Source organism: Drosophila subpulchrella, chromosome 3L (genome assembly GCF_014743375.2).
Source record: "Drosophila subpulchrella strain 33 F10 #4 breed RU33 chromosome 3L, RU_Dsub_v1.1 Primary Assembly, whole genome shotgun sequence".
NCBI classification, from domain to species: Eukaryota; Metazoa; Arthropoda; class Insecta; order Diptera; family Drosophilidae; genus Drosophila; species Drosophila subpulchrella.
In genome coordinates, this window is record NC_050612.1 from 11012200 (window position 1) to 11032496 (window position 20297).

At 41.8% G+C, this 20297-nt stretch overlaps 5 protein-coding genes across 6 annotated transcripts; 3 read left to right on the top strand and 2 right to left on the bottom strand.

Moving 5' to 3' along the window:
* The first annotated feature begins 123 nt into the window (after positions 1-123).
* On the top strand, positions 124-2570 carry LOC119554501 (phosphatidylserine lipase ABHD16A). Its single transcript, XM_037865434.1, has 6 exons — positions 124-357; positions 444-757; positions 809-960; positions 1275-1878; positions 1942-2209; positions 2269-2570. The coding sequence occupies exons 1-6, from the start codon at positions 232-234 to the stop codon at positions 2377-2379; spliced, it is 1575 nt and encodes a 524-aa protein (XP_037721362.1). The 5' UTR covers positions 124-231; the 3' UTR covers positions 2380-2570.
* LOC119554502 (zinc finger matrin-type protein 2) lies at positions 2567-3397 on the bottom strand. The gene is made up of 2 exons (XM_037865435.1): positions 3194-3397; positions 2567-3132 (listed from the first exon to the last, which is right to left on the bottom strand). Exons 1-2 carry the CDS (start codon positions 3294-3296, stop codon positions 2651-2653), a joined length of 585 nt encoding a protein of 194 aa, XP_037721363.1. The 5' UTR covers positions 3297-3397; the 3' UTR covers positions 2567-2650.
* A 242-nt stretch (positions 3398-3639) lies between these two features.
* LOC119553628 (V-type proton ATPase subunit e 2) lies at positions 3640-4116 on the top strand. 2 transcript variants are annotated; one of them, XM_037864098.1, is made up of 2 exons: positions 3640-3681; positions 3732-4116. In XM_037864098.1, the coding sequence occupies exon 2, from the start codon at positions 3747-3749 to the stop codon at positions 4002-4004; it is 258 nt and encodes an 85-aa protein (XP_037720026.1). In that variant the 5' UTR covers positions 3640-3681; positions 3732-3746; the 3' UTR covers positions 4005-4116. The 2 variants fall into 2 exon arrangements, with proteins under 2 accessions (XP_037720026.1, XP_037720025.1); XM_037864097.1 differs by having other exon boundaries at positions 3646-3681; positions 3737-4116.
* A 711-nt stretch (positions 4117-4827) lies between these two features.
* LOC119555096 (proteoglycan 4) lies at positions 4828-20165 on the top strand. Its single transcript, XM_037866314.1, has 6 exons — positions 4828-5098; positions 14391-14508; positions 16127-16445; positions 16505-16742; positions 16822-16984; positions 17046-20165. Exons 2-6 carry the CDS (start codon positions 14422-14424, stop codon positions 19737-19739), a joined length of 3501 nt encoding a protein of 1166 aa, XP_037722242.1. The 5' UTR covers positions 4828-5098; positions 14391-14421; the 3' UTR covers positions 19740-20165.
* Positions 7819-8605, bottom strand: LOC119555097. The gene is made up of 4 exons (XM_037866315.1): positions 8476-8605; positions 8267-8422; positions 8034-8201; positions 7819-7981 (listed from the first exon to the last, which is right to left on the bottom strand). The coding sequence occupies exons 1-4, from the start codon at positions 8530-8532 to the stop codon at positions 7826-7828; spliced, it is 537 nt and encodes a 178-aa protein (XP_037722243.1). The 5' UTR covers positions 8533-8605; the 3' UTR covers positions 7819-7825.
* Positions 20166-20297: the final 132 nt, after the last annotated feature.

The following is a 20297-nucleotide window of genomic DNA, read 5'->3' on the forward strand; positions in this document are numbered from 1 at the left end:
TATAATAGTACTGATTTTTATGTTTAAATTAAGTTATTTGCATTTTGGTAGATATTCAATTTTTAACTTAACCGTTAAGTCACTTTACTTGCCAGCCCTGGATATCGATGTCAACCATCTGTTTGTGAGTGCGACACCCTGGAACAGCTTTCACATCAATTACAAGTACAAAAAAAATAAAATTGAAAAAATTAAATATATCCAGACAAACCGAAACCGCTCCGATCCAAGATGAGTTTCCTTAATTACGTGTTCGGCCCCAATCTGTTCATGGAGTACCGCGGTGTTCCGGAGCCACAGCGCAAGATGTACGAGGCGGGTGCGGTGGAGAAGTTCGGCGAGCAGATTCTGTCCACGGTATGTGTGCCCTCCGATCCCTTGGGGAGGTGGGTCTCAAAGCCGCAGCATATGGCAGTGTAGAAAGTGGACTTTCCTCTTTGCAGCTCTCGGTGATGTGGTCCGTGGGCTACTACACATCGCCGCTGCTCGTCACATTCCTCTATCGACGCGGCTACCTGGTGACCGACTCCTTGCCGACGCTGGCCAAGATCACCACCAGTGTGGGCCTCATTGTGATAATCTCGCTGGTGATGCGCGGCCTTGGGCGCAAGCAATCCCGCTCCTACTCCAACATGATGAAGGCCCTGGTCCGGGCAAAGGCTTCCAAGACGGCGGGAGATGCCAACAGCGAGCTGCGTCGCTTCGACATCGAGTTCAATGCCTGGCCGGTGGACTTCGATGTGAAGGCCTTGACCGGGTGAGTGGTGGTGTCCTCTACAGTGTTTGTCCAATAACCCTTTCTGTCCAGAGACACCAAGAAGCCCGTGGTCACGGCCAGCAGACAGGAGCCTCTCAAACTGGACACTGTGCCTTGTGAGGTCATCGCCTACCTGGCCATCAACACATTCGGGCTCTCCATGATCTATCCGGGCTCCGTCAAGCTGCTCCAGAAATTCATGAGTAAGAGAGAAAGCTAATCAGGAGTTAGCCATCTAAAATCACACTATGCAATCGGTCAAGGCTGATTTTTTAAGTTGTGCGCAATTTCTCAAATATGTATGTCACATGTACATACAGCTTAAGAAATATTAGTCATTCTCATATACTGGCTGTAAGTTTCTGCCAAGATAATGTAGAAACTAGTTTGCTAAGAAAACACATACAAAAATATTAAGACTGCATCGTTTGTCTTACAAACTATGGTATTTATTTAAGCTTGTTATTTATAAAGTCATTTTAAAAGTCAGAACTTTAATACATGTCTACCCTTGCAGGACCCATGCTGATCTCTGGACGCGCCAAGCTCATCGAGGATGACAACGGCATCCGCTACAAGGTAAAGACCATTGACTCGAACGAAATCGATACGTTGTTTATTGACAACCGCAACGATAACGTGGGCAATGGCAAGACTCTAGTCATTTGCTCCGAGGGCAATGCCGGCTTCTATGAAGTGGGCATAATGGGCACCCCAGTGGCCTTAAAGTACTCAGTTCTGGGTTGGAATCACCCCGGATTCGCCGGCAGCACGGGCACACCTTATCCGCACCAGGACAAGAACGCCATCGATGCTGTGGTGCAGTTCGCTATCAATCATCTAGGCTTCGCCGTGGAGGATATCATTCTGTATGGCTGGAGTATCGGTGGCTTCAGCACATTGTACGCTGCCTCTGTATACCCGGATGTCAAGGGGGTGGTGCTGGACGCCACCTTCGATGATGTCCTCTACTTGGCCGTTCCGCGTATGCCAGCTCCACTGGCGGGCATTGTCAAGGTAGCCATTCGCAACTACTGCAATTTAAACAATGCCGAACTGGCCAACGAGTTCAATGGACCCATATCCTTTATTCGCCGCACTGAGGATGAAATTATTGCAGAGTGAGTGATGATTTTCCCAGTTTAGACGAGTTTATAATAAGGAAAACCTTTGAATTTCGCCAGGGACAACCACATTGAGACTAATCGCGGCAATTTCTTGGTCTTGTCGGTGCTCAAGCACAGGTACCCCAACATTTATGGGGCTTCCCAGCTGAACAAGGCCAAGGGGCTGCTGTCCAAACCTCTGGAGCCTTATAGTATCCCCACCGCCGACGAGAAGCTCTGCATGTCTCGCTTGATCACATACGCCTCCGACGAGGGCAAGTCCTTCCCCATGAACATAGGCGCGGATTACTCAGACGAGGTGCGCAACCTCATGGCTGTGTTCTTGGTGGGTTTTTGTTTTGGCAGTTTAAAGTGTTAAGATAACTAATTCTGTCCGCCTTTCAGTTGCGCAAGCATTTACGTGACTACAACTCCACGCACTGCACCCAGCTGCCCGGAGAGTTCTTCAACATGCCTTGGGACATTCCCACCGAGCAGGGATTTGTGTTCACCTAAGCCTCTAATTACCCAAAAGGTGTTCGACGGCCGTATGCTTAGACTTAGTGAAATGGTTTTAGTCATTTTTGCACTCTGACTGCTTATTAAATTATTCTAACTGGGAACAGCCGGGATTAGCTGGACAACTGGTGTAAAATTGTCTTATATACGAAATAATAAATGTCACAAGCTAACATAAGCTAACTGAACTTTTTTGGTGGTAAGTTTCTATTTCAATGTACGACTAAAATTGGAGGGGGATTTTGGGGGGCAGTTCAACACTTAGTTCCTACGAGTTCTTCTTGGAGCCACCGAAGCCGGAGAAGCCCATGATGGCGGCCATGTCGTCGGGCATGCCGCCGGACTCGAAGTCCGTGTCCTCGGCCTTGCGCTTCCGCTCTTTCCGCTTCTCCTTGCGGTGCTCCTTGTAGCGATCCTCCTCCTCCTTGGCCTCCCGCAGACGCCGCTCCAGCTCGTAGTCCTTCTGCTTTTCCTCCATCTTCTTCTTGTTCTGCTGGAAGCGCTCCTTCACCTGGTCGACGGTGCTGCGCTCCACCTTCATGGACATGCCCAGGTTGCGCTGGTGCTTCTTTCCATTGATGTGGTCCAGGAAGTTGATGGAGTCCTTGACCACGCAATCGCAAACGTTGCAATAGTAACCGCCCGATTGCGAGGTGGGTGTGTTCTTGTTGATGACCACGCTCTTGCCCAGCTTGCTGTCCAGGTCCACCTTGTAGTCGCGTCGCTTGAGGTTCTCCCGCTGCACGGGTTCTGGAGGGGATTGGAGGTTAAAGGGGGATAGATCTTGTAAAGAAATCACCCATCTACTGACCTTCTTCCTTGGGCGCCACCTGGTTGAGCAGCCGCTCCGCCGCCAGCTTCTCGTACTCGTTCTTGTCCCATTTCCTTCGGTGGTCATCAGGTCTCATCGTCATGGTGGCGCTGGAATAATTGCTAAGGCCCTAAAATCTATTGTGTAAAACTATGCGAAATGAAAATTTGTAAATATTTTTGTTAGTGATGCGGCGGTTTGTGTCCTGGCTAAGTTTTTTGGCGGGAGTGCCAACTTGGTTTTTAATCAAATGTTATCGAAAGCCAGTGTGACCGCACTTGACTGGTAACTGTTTTTAAATTTAAATTACACTTAATTTGTAGTTATTATTTATTAAAAATTATTAAGCTTTATAAAGGATATGATTACCGAAGGAAAGTTTGCTGGCGGCATCCTAGTTCCATATCGATGTTTTTATAATTTAAAGATATCGATAGATTACTAACGATAATTATTGATTTTTCGTAAACATCAGTTTGGAAAAAACGGTGGGTTAGCAAAATACCGTGAAATCGAGGATAATCTTAACTTTTTATAGGTTAGATATAGAGAAATGGGCGCCGCTTTCTTTCCCGTGCTGTTTTTCACCGCCTTGTGGGGCGGCGTGGGCATTGCTATGCCCATTATGACCCCGAAAGGACCTCATCAGAACCTGATTCGCTGTATCCTGATGCTGACCGCCGCTTGCTGTTGGCTCTTCTGGCTGTGCTGCTACATGGCCCAAATGAACCCTCTGATTGGGCCCAAACTGAAGCGGGATGTGGTGGCCATGATTGGCAAGTCCTGGAACAACCCAATTGTGGCTGGTTAAAGGCTTCTTGAGGGTATATAGTGCCAGCTTTATAATGTATCCCAGCATAATCACCACTTAATTGTTTATAATATGTTGTAAATAAAAAGTGCAAATATCCATTGTTCTGTTACCTGTGAATTGTTTTAAATTAGAAATCCAAGTTAAAAGTACAGAAAAAAGATATACTTTACAAATATTTATAAATTGTGTTCCAAGTTTCCTATTAAATTGTTTAGATTGCGTTGTAAATAAAAAATAAAATATGATTAATTATGTTCAGTAAACATTGCTATCTTATAAGGTTATTAGGCTTATTCTTTATCTTAATTAATAAATAACATTGAAAATAAAAATGAACAAATTAGAAATATTTAGAAAGAACGTCAGTAAAATGTAAGCTTACTATATTTGAAAGATTGGAACCTATTCAATATAATAATTGGCAAAGCAGTAAAAATAGAAATTCATTTTATTTGTTTTTAATTTTTTATATATTTTTAACAGTTATGGATATGGATTTCTCACCTAAAATATATTCCTAAAATAAGAAAGTATTTTGACATTCCAAGCAAAAAGATAAGGAAATTTTCTTTTCATTTTGCAAATATTATAATTTTCTTTGAAACTACTGCAGTAGCCAATAAACAATAGAAACAATTGTTTAATTTGAATAACAGAAGAATAACGATACTGGCTGATAAAGGGAGAGTTACGGAAGAAGAGCGGAGAGAGTGAGAGAGCGCGAAGAATTCGACCTGCTCTCTTCTCGCAGCGGAAGACCATCTTCATTTCTCTTTTCTTTCTTCGCTTCTTGAAGGCCAGCAACCGAGATTTGTGGCCACCGTCTTCAGTTTACCTTCAGTCTCGGGCGCGATCAGTTGGCTTTTCCAATTCGTGTGCTCTCTGGGTGTCAAAAAAAAAAGAAAATACCGTGAATCCCCCAATCGATTGGGAGTTATAATATCAATAAGCGAAACTGTGCAACGTTTGTGATTGAATTCAAATACAAATCGATTGCAGGGAGTATTACCTTTCAACTCTTCTCCTCCCCAAATGGAACCCATCGTCTTTCGCAACGGGGGAAGATAATTAAGCAAAGCAAAACCTGGCAGGTGAGCTGTTTGGATGTTTACAACTTCATTTGCAAGAAAGGTGCTCGGGAGCAGGATCATTCCATTCCGGACTCCAGTCGAGTTCGAGTCTCTCCCTAAGCCGCGACCTGGGCCATAAACTAGTTAGACATGCAATAAAGCAGCCTGTAGAAGGTCCAAAACTGGTTACATTTTACTTCCAGCGTAAGAGGTAGGCAAAAGCCTGGCCAAGAGCAATAATCGCGCACAAACGAGCTTGCAAAGCTACAAGATTATGGATGTTTAAACGAAAAAATGGCAATAAAAAAGGGGCCCAGGCCCTCACCGAAAAAAACCAGTCTGTAATAAAAGAAATTAGAAATTAAGACCTCCCCCCCAAAAAAAAAAACCAAAAAAAGGGCGGCAAAAAGCAAAGAGCATTCTTTCTTTCAACCACTGGCACCAATAAAAGCGTTGAGAATGACTAAAAAGGTGGACAGGTGATCGTCCAAAGAGCTCAAAAACAAAAGGCCGGAGAACGTTTTGTTGTCTCCTCGCAATCTTTCTTGGTGTCGCTTTATATGTCGCTAACCGCGCAATTACCACGTTCATGAACTGGGCCAATTGACAGTTCAGTGCTCAGAGCTGAGTTCAGTTCACCATAGTCTTGGTCGTTATAGCCATGGCTATGCCCGTTGCATTTAGCTTTGGGATCTACGGAACCGGGGAGAGGAAACGCCAAAGCCATTATTCTCTGATCCCACTAACCGCTATAAGATGAGTGGGTCGCCCATTATGACGCCGGATTGTTATAGCTGTACAGACAGATGGGGTCGCATCGATGGCAATGCAATGTATCGGAAAGTTAGGATTATACGTATCTGCAAAGTTACCATAAGAGTAGGAATGGTTCTTTTTAATAATAATGATCTTAACAAGTCAGATCAAAATATTAGAATTCACTATTTTATCCATAAATACACTTATCGCTATCCTTATTTCACAACTTGACCAAGAATTATTATGATAGTCCTTAAATATTATATGATTATTCTGAACATTTTAAAATTTATTAGCAGTAGAAATATGATTTTTTTAAGAGATGTTAGAATTGCCAATTTTTAAGCCACATAATCGGAACGTAATAATTTTCATAAACTTTTACAACTGTATTTTAAAATTGCTAAACGGTTAATTGTTTATGGGCACAGCCCGGGGTGCTATTATTTCGACCGCACCTGTGCCCATTAGAGATATGAGCGTTTTGCATGCGCCTATCTATGTCGGTGCGGAAATTGATTTTTAGTCGCAGTTAAAGTTTTTAGTTTGCGGTTCTTTCTTGGTCTTAAAAAAGCGCTTACAAGACAGGAAGAGGCTGTGGCTCTCGGCACTGATTTTCTCATTTTCTGACCCAATTCGAGGCGAGGCACCCAGTAATAACCGACAATTTACGCAGATTCCTTGACGTTCCAAACTGACTCATTGATAACTACAGTCGTTGGAGAAAGTGCCAAAAAAAAATCAGAAAAAACCACTGACTCAGCACGAGACACTCGGCTTGGAACTCGGATTTGGACAAGGCTGTCTCGACAGGTTGCCAAATCCACTTCCAAATCCGAGACTGCATCCGAATCCTAGACGCAAAAACACACCCATATCTTTCGCTCTTTCTGTCTGTCTGTCACCAAGGCATTTTCAGTGTGTTTCTCCCATTATATTTTCCATTTTTTCTTTATTTTATTTTGACAATTTTCACCTCAAATTAGTTTCACTGAGGCAATGAAAATTTTCATTTTTTTTTTGGTATGTCGGAAGTGGATCAAACGACAGACGAAATAGAAATGCGCAAAACCAGATTGAGATTGAAAAATTATGTACATTTTTACGAGCATTTCTCGGGTGTGAGTGGAGTGCTGGTTTCTGTTTCTGTTTCGGTTTATTTTGATTTCGTTTTCGTTGTCTCGACACTCAAATTATTCATTTACGAGTTAATGAAACACTTTCGCTCGTTAAGAGCCGGTCAAGTCGCAGACCGAATCTCGGCGATCTCGAAGAGCTGAGATCTCAGATTCCAGGTTGTCTTCGTAGTTGAACCAGCGCCCCCACTATTTTTCTTTTTCGGTTTTCTTAGATTCTCCGCTCTTCGCCGAGCAAAAGATTCTGCGTAGAGAATCGCAAATTGGTCAAGAAATGCCAGACTCATCATGAAGATATATCGCGACTGGCCCAAATTGGCAGCCCGACTGATCATCCGTGCCGCACGATTCTTCAGCTCCAAGCCAAATGACAGAAGAATCTGAAGACTGGAGAATCAGATTGATCTCTGCAGCTGACTTGGCCAGCAGTTCGTGCCGGGGCGAAGTAGAACATAACGCTAAGCTGCGGCTAAATTGCATTCAAATGATGTAAAATCGCCTCTAATGGGCCGATCTTTTGTTTCGCCTGCCAAGAGGAAAGCGACCTCAAATGCAAGAGTTCGTTGCGGTAAAGCGAATAAAGCTCGAGTGCACTGCTAAAAATATGAGATACCTTAAAGTGGCAATAAAAAAGTTACTTACTTATGATTTTTAATCACCAGCAGCAGACAACCAACCTCCACCAACAGTTATCGTTGCTAACAATCTTTCATATATTTTGTACATCTACTGGATCTTTAATATACTAACGATAAATGTAAATCAACCGTAACATTTAAATTGTTTCATTACCATACAATTTATGAAAGTAATGGTTTTTAAACGTATATTAATGGGTTACAAATAATTGACCTCATGAAAGTGACCAATAGAACTTAGTTATTGCTCGATTAATATCGTAGGCTATCCAGTGCGCTTCGAGCATATAGCTTCCCTCTGGAAAAGGCAGTTTACTGGTGAAATGATTATAAACACTAGAATAAGACATCTTTTCTAGCACAAGGTCATGCTGAAAAGAGATATATTTTTATATAAACTGGAAACTATAGGCGAATGCTTACGTCAAATGGGCATGAGTGGTTCATATTGGAAAACTCTTTGATGAATTCGAAAAAGTACTTAGCAACGGGATTGGATTTCGGAAATCTTAGGAATTTGCAGGCGTCTATCGTTAAATTGTAGAGAAAAGGTTTATAGCCATTCAGGCGTTTATAGAGACCGAGGCTCAACTAAATCGCAAGATAAAAAGATCATAAGCTTTTAAAATATACATATATATTTTTTTTCTTCATACCTTAACTTTGGTTACAGGTGTCCTGAAGAGTTTTACCTTAATGGAAACGTATTTGTAAGATCTGTTAACGGCTTTCAAAATACAATAATCAAATCCACAAAAGTCCTTATCCAATGCTTCACATTTTACGTTTGTAAATTCCAAATGGGAATTAACCTAAAAGAACTGCTTTAGGGACGGTTTTGAATAGATATAGGGATTTGTTTTACCTCAATGACCAAGATAAGAAGTATGAAGACACCGTACAAATACTGCTGGCTGAACATTATAACGCATAGGTGTATCTATTCACTCTGATTTACAAAATTATGAACTCGACTTGACCCAGAAATCATCAACAAATAAATAAAGCAATTATAATTTAAATAAAGCGCTTAAATACGGAGCAAAATCGGTTTATTCCTATCAACAGAAACAATCTTGATTAAAAGTATTTGCATTTGTTTTCGATAATTAAGAGTAATGCAAATTGTTATTTTATTTATTCGTCATCATATTAATATTTATCCAAAATAAAAGTTTGAATAAGTCGTTATTATTGTATTAAGAAGATCGAGCTTTAAAACTTTTGTACTATACAGTCAGTTGATCTATCACAATATCATGCCGAAAAGGAATGTATCAGAACATTTACTGGATATACTTTATGGATTGTTATGTTAATTGAACGAAAATGATTTATATTGGAATCGTCCTAATAAAAGTAATTGGCAACTGGATCGGTTCACTTCCCTAACTCACACTTTGATTTCGTAAGGTCGCAGAAAAGCTGGATGACCATTTTAGGCAATGAAAGGTTCCATAAAGACTGATGAAAATGTTGAACTCGTTGTTGCATAAAGTATACATAAATAAACGGTGGTCTTTAAAATAATTGTTTTAATGATTTAAATGGTTTTCATTGGAATGTATAAATGGAATTTGGTGAATCTATCTAAAAATATGATTACTAAATCAAACATAAAACCCAAAACAAATTCATAAAAAGCTAAATAAATATTTATAACTTGAAAACTAACAATACAAATGTATTTCTCTGCGTGTTTGAGATAGACGGAAAGCATTTCCAGAAGTAGAGATAGAATAGAAAAGAAAAACATGGGTCCGATATGAGTTCCAGTGAGTATGGTGTGGATCAGATGGTATGGGTAGTGGATTGGGGATGGGCTGGTCTGGAAAAGAGAAGGAGTAGTGCCTCTCCTCTGGATGTGCGTGCCTCGCATGTTGATCGTGGCACTAATTGCAGCTCGGGTTCTTATCCGCCAAGTGCGTCGATGCATACTAAGAGGAAGCTGTCTTCTATATGTTGACATTTGCATTTAGACACGGGCTCTGAGCTCCACAAGCCAACCTGAGTTATTCGGAACATGTTGTGCTTTCCACTTTAACGATAAAAATAATTGAGCAAAACGCAATTGAATTGGTCTGCGATCTATGTTTTGGAGGTAATAACAAAGTTTCTACCGATTTGTTTCAAACCTAAAATTCTTTAATATAGGTTGATTTTAAAAATATTTTGAGTATTAACATTTTTTTAAGCAAATAGTTTTATTAAATTTACGAAAAACTAGATGAAATAAAATATTCATAGTTTGGTCACACATTAGATGATATTTTAAATATCTGTGAGAAATAGGTTTTCTTTTTTGGTTTATGCTAATATTACTTCCTCTTAATTGGGATCGGAAATGAGAAGCTGAGTTGCAAAGCCCCTAAATGATTTCACATGAATTTATTTTGAGTTCTCTAAGTAATACGGAACGAATTCACCCGCTATTCCCTATTAGATTTCTCAGCTTGGCTGACAAGTTACTATCTATCCGGCATTTAGCACTGTTGTTAGTACTGTTACCTCAGCCTAACGGTTCTGGCCACCTGACTTGACACTTTTCACCTTCGATGGGGCGCCCCGTACAGTCGGCACTCGGTTGTCCGAAGGCACAAAGTTCTACCAAAGTGAGTAATCAAAATCCCGAATAATTCGCATGTGAGAACAACTTGACGGATTTGTTTGCTTTTAATTAGTTTGGTCGTTGGTTAAGGTGTAACGGTGAATGCTTTTAATGACTATTCCCAACACTCTTTACTATCCACACTCCGCATGTTATAATATATTTTTATTCTAGTCGTTCCTGTCAACTTTTCCCCCCTGTTTGTCGTAGAAATGAAATGCACTTTTAGTTCCGCAATGGTGGGGGACAAAGAGATTTACTTTGTATGCCAAGTGGTTCTGGGTGCTCAAATAAGTATATGTACTTGCCTTCCCCCGTCTTTATAAAGTGGTTACGCTCCAGTAAGACCCTGCTAGCTGGCGCCGTTAGAGCGATTACGAAACTGCAAATGCTGCACAGATTGCTCTCGACCCATACATATTCATTTTCTAATGGCCATAAACAATTTAATTAATTTATTATACAATTAGCGGCAACGTTACTTTGTTCATTCATCACCGCTTCGGGGGGACAGTGGATATCGGGTGAAAATGAGCGGTTTTGTAGGCTTAGCCTTCTTATCAGATGGGCTTTATAAGGTTTGCCCGAAAGTTTCTCTTGTAATCTTAATTATTCGGAACAATTTAGGTTTGTGTTCTGTTGTTGGAGATGTATTTTTATCATATAGTTATATTATATATATTATGTTTTAGATAAACCCAAAAAAATTATATATGTACATATTTGTATTTTGATTTTAAGATAGATATGATTCATAACCAATTTGTTGAGCACTTTTTAATCCCAAAAAAAACATATTCATTTTAACTTACGACTGCTGTAATAAGTATATCGATATCTTGCTTATATTTTCACCGAATCTCATAACGAATTTATACTGTACCGTCCGTTCTGTTTACATTAGACTGGTTATCTGATTTTCCATTTGGTCTCTTCGCCGCCTTTCTTTTGGGAAAGGCAAGCAAAGAAAGAAGATTGCATAAATTTGCACACTGTCCGGCTAAATTTAGGCATCAATTATGACATATGGCTAGCGGTTTTCAAAACCTCTATAATGAAGCTGCAAAATCCAACAAAAACATCATTTGACCATCACTTTCCCAAGTCAAATAATCAAAAAGGCTGCATTGTTCGGATGATTCAATGGGCAGCTCCTCTAGTTTCCGATGCCTTCGATGTGAACTTTCCATTTCACCGTCGTTTTCTGATAAGCATCCATTGACATCGATGCCTCACCTGTAAAATCCCCGCCTCCCCCCCAAAAACACCTGTCACATTTCACTTTCTTCGACACTTTGTCGGCGAGCCATTATGATTGAAAGTGGCTGGGAATCTTAATCTGGCCGAAAATCGCGTCGCACTTGGCCAAATATCGGTCGCATATATACGTGCCAGCGGGTTAATGGCCGACTTCCGTTAGGCATTTCTGCAGCTATATTTATAGTATACCTATAGACCGACAAGTGTCTGAATTTCCAGATCAAATTCTCATCAATCATTCTTTGACGCTTTTTCGTCCAGCAATTTCACCGACGGAGAAAATCGGCTAATGCGAGAAATTTAATCAACTTATGCGTGGACGGCAACGTCTTAATACTTAATGCCTAAATCGAAAAAAACTCTCTTCAAGTGAGTGTGCCGGTATTATTTTTGTTTTATTTCTGTGTTTTTCGTTAACTTTTTTCACGCGACTCAAACGCAAGTCAATTTATTCTTTCTTTCTCCGAAACACGGCAAGTAATCACAGCTGAGGTCGAAAAAGTGGTTCTTAAAGTATTTTTAGAAATATAAACATTTCATTTTTTATGAATTACTAAATTTAAAAGCTTTTATTTGAAAGCAATATATTGAATTGAATGTTGAATATTAAATTGAATTAATAAGTAATATAATTTAAAATGGTATTTCTTATAAATGTAACGTATTTAGTAAAATACCTTAACAAATAACTAATCAAAAAAAATGCCAGCATCGGTAGATCGTTAGAATGTTCTGTTAATCGCACTTTCAACGGACAAAAGTTCTGATGTATATATTTTTAAGTAATAACTAATTTAAAAATATTTTATTTTTAAATATTTTTTTGAATTTATGTACTTAACGCGATTTAAGAACAAATAAAATATTTTTTACTGATGCTGTTAATTGTATTATTCAATTAAAAGAACTAACCATCTAAAATGCTTATCATTGGAACATTACCCTTTTAAAATATTTAAAAAAGATGGAAAACAAAACCATTGTATTGACCGCTATTGTATGGACGTATTGGGAGACGAGCACAAGTTACCAGTTTTGGTTTTGGCCGTCTCCGGGCTTTACCCCACCTCATTTTCCCCTCGAATCCATTCCTCGGGCTCCGCGCATGCGCATCTAGGTCAAAAGCTGGTGGCTATGGCTTTGGCCATGGCGATGACGATGGCGATGCCGATGGCTCCCCAAGCGTTCTAACTGTCTTGGGTGGAGGGTAACTGAGTACCTGAATTCCCCCTGGAGCCCAGCCAAATATATCCGAACATGTGTACATACCTCAACTCTAATTGCACTGGTTCTTCAATTTGCCTCTTTTTTTCAGCCAGCTTAAGCGCGTTTTTGGCGGTCTTTTTATTAGGCAAATGGGTTTCCGTTCCATTTCAATGGGAAGTGGCGGCGATGACAGAGATTCCGGGTCTGCGTTTACAGTTAATGGGGGCTTACCAGGAAAGGAATGGATACAACGATTTATGGGTGTTCGACAATTACTCACTTGGGTAATAAATGTATAGTTTTAAATGCTGCTAAACTAAGCAGTGAAGTCGAGCTATAATTTATATTGAAAAAACAGAAAATATATTTAAGACTTCTACCAGACCTTTACTAACTCATTTCATATGCCATTTTGCATAATCCCCCATTAAATCTGTGTTCGATTTCTGATGACCCAACAATGCGGCTTCTGCAGACCGCATTATTATTCAAAGTATAAAATTAGTTTCTCTCCGCCAGCTAGAGCCCATCATCAAGGCATTCCTAAAAATAACAGAACTTTTACTTTTGCCAGCTCGAAAAGCTCAGAGCCCCAGACCCAAACCTTATGATCATCCATCCAAAAAGCATCCAACTATCGCTGGCGGCTTCCCGCACCGAAAAGACTATTTTTACACACGTTTCTTGGCGTTGCCTGAACTTTGATTTTGATTGTACATGTACAACTAAACCATACATTCTGGCTTTATAAATACCGAGATCTTACATGTGTATATGACGGCGGAACAAGCCATAACCCGGCCCCATCTTGGATGAGGAGTTGGATGGGGATGTGGATGTGGATGTGGATGTGGAGAACTGGTTTCCCCACCCAGCCTACTCCTCCATCGCCGGCCCATCTGCTGTGTACTTAAGCCATTCGTGGGTTCTTTATGCTGGAGCATTAAGCCAAGCTTCCCATGAAGTGAAAATTCCAAATTTGTAGGGCTTAGCCATTGAGCGCATCAGAGTGTCGGGGAATTCTCTAATTAAATTTTTTGTTTATGCCTCTGAAGAGCTTTCGCTTTTTACGACTGGTCAGTGAAGAGGTCTTCAGTTTGACCAGTTTGGTTTTCAATTTATTACGAAAATGTGATACCTTCTTTCATGGGGAATGTGGAAAATGCCTGGAATTTTTATAGGCATGAGAAATATCTCTTTTTGTTGAAAGAAAATACAGTTTTCATATGATTTTTTTTCCAGAAATATGTTTATTATCGGGTTATAAATCAAAACGGATAGTTAGAGCTATAAAGAATGCAGATTATCATTGCTTGATAATTTTTAGGAATTTTCCTTAGCGATTACCATGATTTTTCCTCGTGTAGAAAAACTCCTTTGAATACTTTTAAGTACTTTTGAGGAAAATGCAAAACAAACCGGTTAACGTCTTGCATATCTCATAGCTATTGTGCACTGTTCTTTTCCCCTTTTCCCTGGCGAAAAGTGAGAATTTTCGTTTGGCTAATAGGCTGGCAAACAGGATTAGCCGGTTCTGCGGCATGCTGGCCCATTAGTGGCTTTTTCCCAGCCCAATCCCGATCCCGAGCACACGGATCACCCAGGCCCACTCGCAGTGGTCCCCAAAAGAAAGCAAAGACCGTCCCGAACGAAAGTGAAGAAAACCGCTAGCAATGGCTAACCCGAAAATCTTTTCTTCTTTCCAGAACCTGCGATCGGAGTTGTAACGGTGGAAAAATGGACACCGTCTATGGGACAAAGAAATACTTCCAGAGTTTATCCGGCGTGAGTGATATATACAGGGCGCAGACATGTCGGCAAATGGTGAGTAATCCCCAATCGTTTATCACTTGCGGGCACAAAAGGTATAACAGTTATATGATTAGCATTTTTTGGAGTCGGCTGGAGAATAGAATTGAGACCATTTATCGTATCCCAAAATCTCTTTGTCAATAGAATTGTTACATCAACTCGCGTCAGTTGGTTTTTTTATTCCTTATCTACGCAGCAAGCATATTTATGTTTATTCATTTGCCTGTTTGTTTGGGACCAGAGTCTCGGAATCGAGCTGTTTGCATTCCTCATTCACCAACAAACTAGAGAGTCTGAAAAAAACGATACATAGGTTCGAGTAACTAGCGAGCCAAACACGACAGAAGAACGTTCTAAAAGGTGAATGACTTTCTCTGGCGGCGAAGAAAGAAGAGGCAGAAGAAAGAGCCGCTGAAGAGAACGCAGAAGAAAAGAGCCGAGAAGACGGCAATTTGGCCAACTGAGTGGTTAAACTTACGGAAGGCAAGGAAGAGGAAACTTCCCGGGAGAAAGAGAGGAACTAAGGGAAATGCCCTGCAGCTAACGAATGTTAAATGGTAATCAAGAAACAATCTGACTTTCTCATAGGCCCCTCGGGGATCTACATATCCCCCGAGCAAATGCACTTACAGCTGGGGTCGAGATAATAACCCATAGGGTTCTGAACATAAATCACTTATACTTTGTAATTAAATATGAGGTTTGGGATTTGACATGTGTAAAATATAAAGAACTATTATTTTCGATCTATAAATTGAATTTTGTATATTTCCATAATCAAAAGATTTAAACAAAAAACTTGTTTAAAGAATATTAGATTTATAAAGTAAAAATGAAGAATTACGATTTTTTTGTATTTTATTTATTAATTAAAATCTAGTTTAATTAAAGTAGTATTATCTTTAATAAACAGTTTAAGCCTATATCAATGCCATACAAATAAACGTCAGACTTTTCAATATCAATGTCAATGCCAAATCAAAAGACTTAAGCAAAAAACTTGTTTATGGCATTCGCAATAAAAGCACTCGAAGAAAAAGCAAGTGCTTATTGAATGGATAACAAAATCGTTTAAGAGGATCTGCCATTCTAAAAGGAAGTATTATTATTTTAATTTAAAAAAATGTTATATCTAGTTGATAGAATTAGATGTGCTAACTAGCTGATTGCAACTGTACATCTAGGAACCTGCGGAAGTTGGCCAGATTCTGAGAATCTGACCAGGTGCAATGACTTTATACCACTTGGTAGTTTGTAGTCCCCGACCCAGGCTAATTAAATGCGTTTTCCCAGCGCTGTTAATGAGATGCATTAACAAATCATGACAAGTGCTAACCGACGATAGCGATTCTTAACCTGGCATAAGGCTGGGAAAGTTTAGGGGGAAGTTAACCAACTTGCGGTTCTTGGCGATAGCGCCAATTGAGTCCAAAGTGGGGGGCCGTTAGAGGCCAACTTCCGTCATCTAGATTGGAGATTGGGGACTGGGAGTCGCGATAGAAAGTGGCCGAAGGGTCGAGAAAGTTGTGCGACTTCTGGCGGCTAATAATCGAATTAGTGGCCATCGGGATCGATTGGGATGGCTTAGTTTGGAAACCTAGTTAAGAACATCTGACATCTTCTTTCGCAGAGCGGAGCGGACTATACCTACCAGAACACAGTTGGCCGGCGGTCTCAGCTGGGGGCTTACTACCACATGAACAAGCAGCCCTCGTACACAAATGAGCATAGTTTGAATAGTCAGTATGGATACAATACGTGGGGCATCTGGCGGGATGGGAGGAACATTGCCCCATCCACCTTTTCGGCCAAGACGCATACGCAATACCCCAAGAACCGATCCTTCAGCATTATCCTGACCACGGCTGCATTTATTGTCCTGCTGGCCGTCATCTCCATCGCAGGATTGGCCTTCTACTTCAGCTCTATTAAGACCAATCTGGAGGATCGTAAGTATATTGATGATATGTGGGTTTTGATTAACTAATAATATTTTTTTTTCTCACAGCTGTCATGGGCTTTGAGGGTTCTTTCCGCATTGCCAAGGGGGATCTGTTCTCCACGGGTCTAAAGTACAACCACACCACCACCTACAAGCAGAAGATTGATTTCTACAAAAGGTTCGTGGAGCGTTCCATGATGGACAATGGATTGCAACCACTGCGCACAGATGTCTGGGGTTTTGGAGAGGGTCCACTGATAAAGGTCTCATTCCGGGTGTTTCTAGATGTACGCAAACTGCCACAGTAAGTAAACTTTATGCCTATAGGGATATGTATAGTTTCTTATCATTTAAAAACTTAACAATCTTTGTTATAATATTAGAAACATTTTGAGCGTGGAAGAGTACATCAAGGAGTCGCTGTTCCTGGAAACAGCTGCCACCAAATCCCTATATCGCTCTTTGCGTTTGGACACGGAATCGGTGGAGATTAAGCGCATTATGGATGAGCAGGTGGTGCGATCTGCAGCTATATTAAAGGAAGCCGTAAGATAACACATACTATCCAAAGTCAGACTCCATATAACACTTTGTTTTTTTTTAATAGCAAACGGTACCCACTAGTCAAACCCAATTGGAAAAGCGTCTCATGAAGAAGGGCAGTACACCAGCGCCAGCTGCAGTGCATCCAAAACCCCTGGGAGGTAATACCACGCCCAAACCGAAGAATCCCCTGTTGCGCAGTCACTCCCCCGATGAGGAGCCTGATATTGATGTGGAGAATGCTCCGGTCATTCAGGGATCCTTCGAGGGTTCCTTCGAGATCACTAAGACGGATGCGGACATTGCCCGCAAGAAGACCCCGCCCACTCGCGCCTATCAGGCCAGTAGCAGTAGTGCCCTGCCGCCCAAGGCCATTGCGGTTACCCCGTTCTCCTTGAGGGTGAAGCCCAAGAAGCCGGGCATTGAGAAGCTAACGACGGTACTGCCCCAGCATGTGCCCACTGGAAGTGGCACCACCAGGGCATCCACCAAGGCAACTACTACTACCACAAAGAGAACCACCACTTCAACGACAAGGAAAACAACTACTACGACTACTCCAAAGCCCACAACAACTACTACAACAACGGAGGCAACTACTACTACAACAACTTCCACAACTACCCAACCTCCACCACCACCTAGCACCACTAGAGCCACCACCACAACCACCTTTACATATCCCTCTGTGAGCACACCCACTCCGAATCAAGGAGGATCTCTGCCCAAATTGGATGCCAATCTGTTTACTACCTTCCCCATTTTGGACACCCAACCTTGGAGACCAATGCATCGAGAAGTACCAGAGCTTCTGCCCGGTCCACCTCCAGCTTTTCCCACCAAAACCTTGCCAGGAGGAACCACGCCCACCGTGAACCACATACCACAGAGGAGGATCGATGAGTTCGAGCTGCCCTTCATTGCCGACAATCCCACTCCTCCGACAGCAGCTGTGGCCCCGGTGACCATTGATCCTTACAGTCTGGGGTTCCTCAATCCGGGACTAAGAGTTCAAGAGCCAAAGCCCAATCTTGGCCAGCAGCCACAGGATCAGGACATGCTTTTCTACCACAACTTTGGCAGCCCAATCTTTATGCCGGGCACTGAGAATATAGAACGCTTGGGAGGAGCCCTGGTGGAACCACATCCTCTGCCCGTGCCCCTCATCGATGACGTGATCATTCCTCCATTTAAACCCATTGATGCTACGATGGGAGCAGGGGAGAAACTGCCCTTCAATCTGGATGCCAGCAATGAGAGATTCGAGCATTTGGGTGGAGGAGTCATTGCCAAGAAGCCACAGGAGAAACTGGAAAAGAAGGAGCAACCATTGAAGAAAGAAACTCTGGAACAACAGATCAAGGAAATAAATCAGACTCTGCTGGAGATGAAGAATGTTCAGGTGAAGAAAGATCAAAAGAAAGAGCAGCTTGAGACTACCACTAAAAAGGAAATTATACAGGAGAAAGTGGAGGTCACCACCTCACCCTCAAAGATCCCAGTTAACAGCCCACCCAAGCCAACCAAAACACCATCTTTACCCTCTATGAAACCAACGGATAACTCTGTTTTGGCCGATACCATAGGAGAATTCTTCATGGAGCTACTTAATCTGCCTAAAGAAGATAACGCCACCGCTAGTAAGAAACCAACAGAAGATAAGATAGAATCCAGGATAGAGCCAGAGGAGGAGGAAACCCTGGAGACCCTAAAAACCCCCATTGCGGGTCACTCTAAGCCAAACTTTATGAACCTCAAGGAGATCATTCTGCAGAGAAACACCGCTTCTTCGATTCTCTCCAATGAAACTTTAGATGAGGATTCCACAACAACCACACCAACTACAACAACCACCACCACCACCACAACGGAGGAGCCTAGAACCACCAAGAGAAATCGTATACGGACCACCAGTGAACGACCCACAATGATGGACGACTCCAACTTATTTCCCTCGCACTCCAAGTGGGAGTTCGTGAACAGTTCATCGGCCCAGGGATTTGGGCATAATTCGAATATGAGGAAGGTGTTCAATAAGACCCTGCAGGCTTGGGTCTCGGAGGACATTGACAAGTCGGAGAATCTGACCCTGAATGACATCAAGACGAGGATCAACAATGCCAGTAACATTCAGGACATCTCCCTGATCTTTGATACACTGGCCTCCAAGTTGGGCATCACTCCCAGTGTTCCCAACAAGTTCCCGCCCTTTTCGCAAAACAAACTGAAGCAGGCACCCAAAGAGGATATCAGGAGACCCATTCCCACCTCCACCACCACAGAGGTACCTTTAGTGGTCCCGGAATCCATCTTACCTGCGGAGAGGGAGCCCTTCATTAAGCCCATGTCCAGTTTTCTAGAGGATGGCTCCTCTGAAGTTCTGGGAGCAGCTATTCCCGTGATTGGCGAGGCGGAAGTAGAGGTGGTGGACCCACTCAACTACGAGGAGATGCTCAAGATCTCGCAGTTTGCTGCCAGCAGCACGGAACCCAGTGTCCACAAGCTGGTGACACTGCTTCCAGTGAGATCCAACTCCGGAATTCGAACCTATAGACCACCAGCCGAGGATGAGGAGACGCCGAGGGGCGAGAGTGCTCCAGTGCCCGTTCCTGCTCCAGTTCCCGCTCCCGCTCCGTCTGCTGCACCCGGAAGAATCAGCATACGGCGCAAGAGCAACCTCAACCAGAGCCGGAGATTCGGCCAGCCACCTGCAGAGGCGGTGGTCAAGGGCGGCATCCAGGTGACGGTCAAGAAGTGATCACAGAGTCGGCCAAATAGCTTCACCTTGAGATTAGCGGAGAAAAACGAGTTCTACTCTTTAGAACCCAATGATTTAGCCTAGACCACTATATCTATATGTAGCTCTAAGTAGGGAATGTATCTTTAATTAGGTCGATCGTGCAAATAACGAAATCTTGTTCGAAAATTGTTTACACATTCTGAGTGGAACAATTTTGGAATGACACTTCTAGTTATACTTGGCGGTATCTGCGACTGCCAGTCCTCAGTATTTAAGAAAAACCACATCAGATTGTCTAAGTATCGAATCTTTAGTTTGTATACGATCCTAGAATTTTCGAATATTATTTTTTCAGTTCAGTGCGATTCTAATGTTAATGTTAGCTTTGGAAGTAACTTAATGGTTAAGCTCGATCTTTGAATAAATGTGAATAATTTATTATTATTTACTGGCCTGTTTTTGGGTTTCGTATAGTTACAAGAGATTTATAACTTTATTTTTTGGTCAGAAATAAAAAGTAATGTGTACTAATTGCTTAATTCCCTTTTACTTCTATTAGATAAAGAAACATGTTTG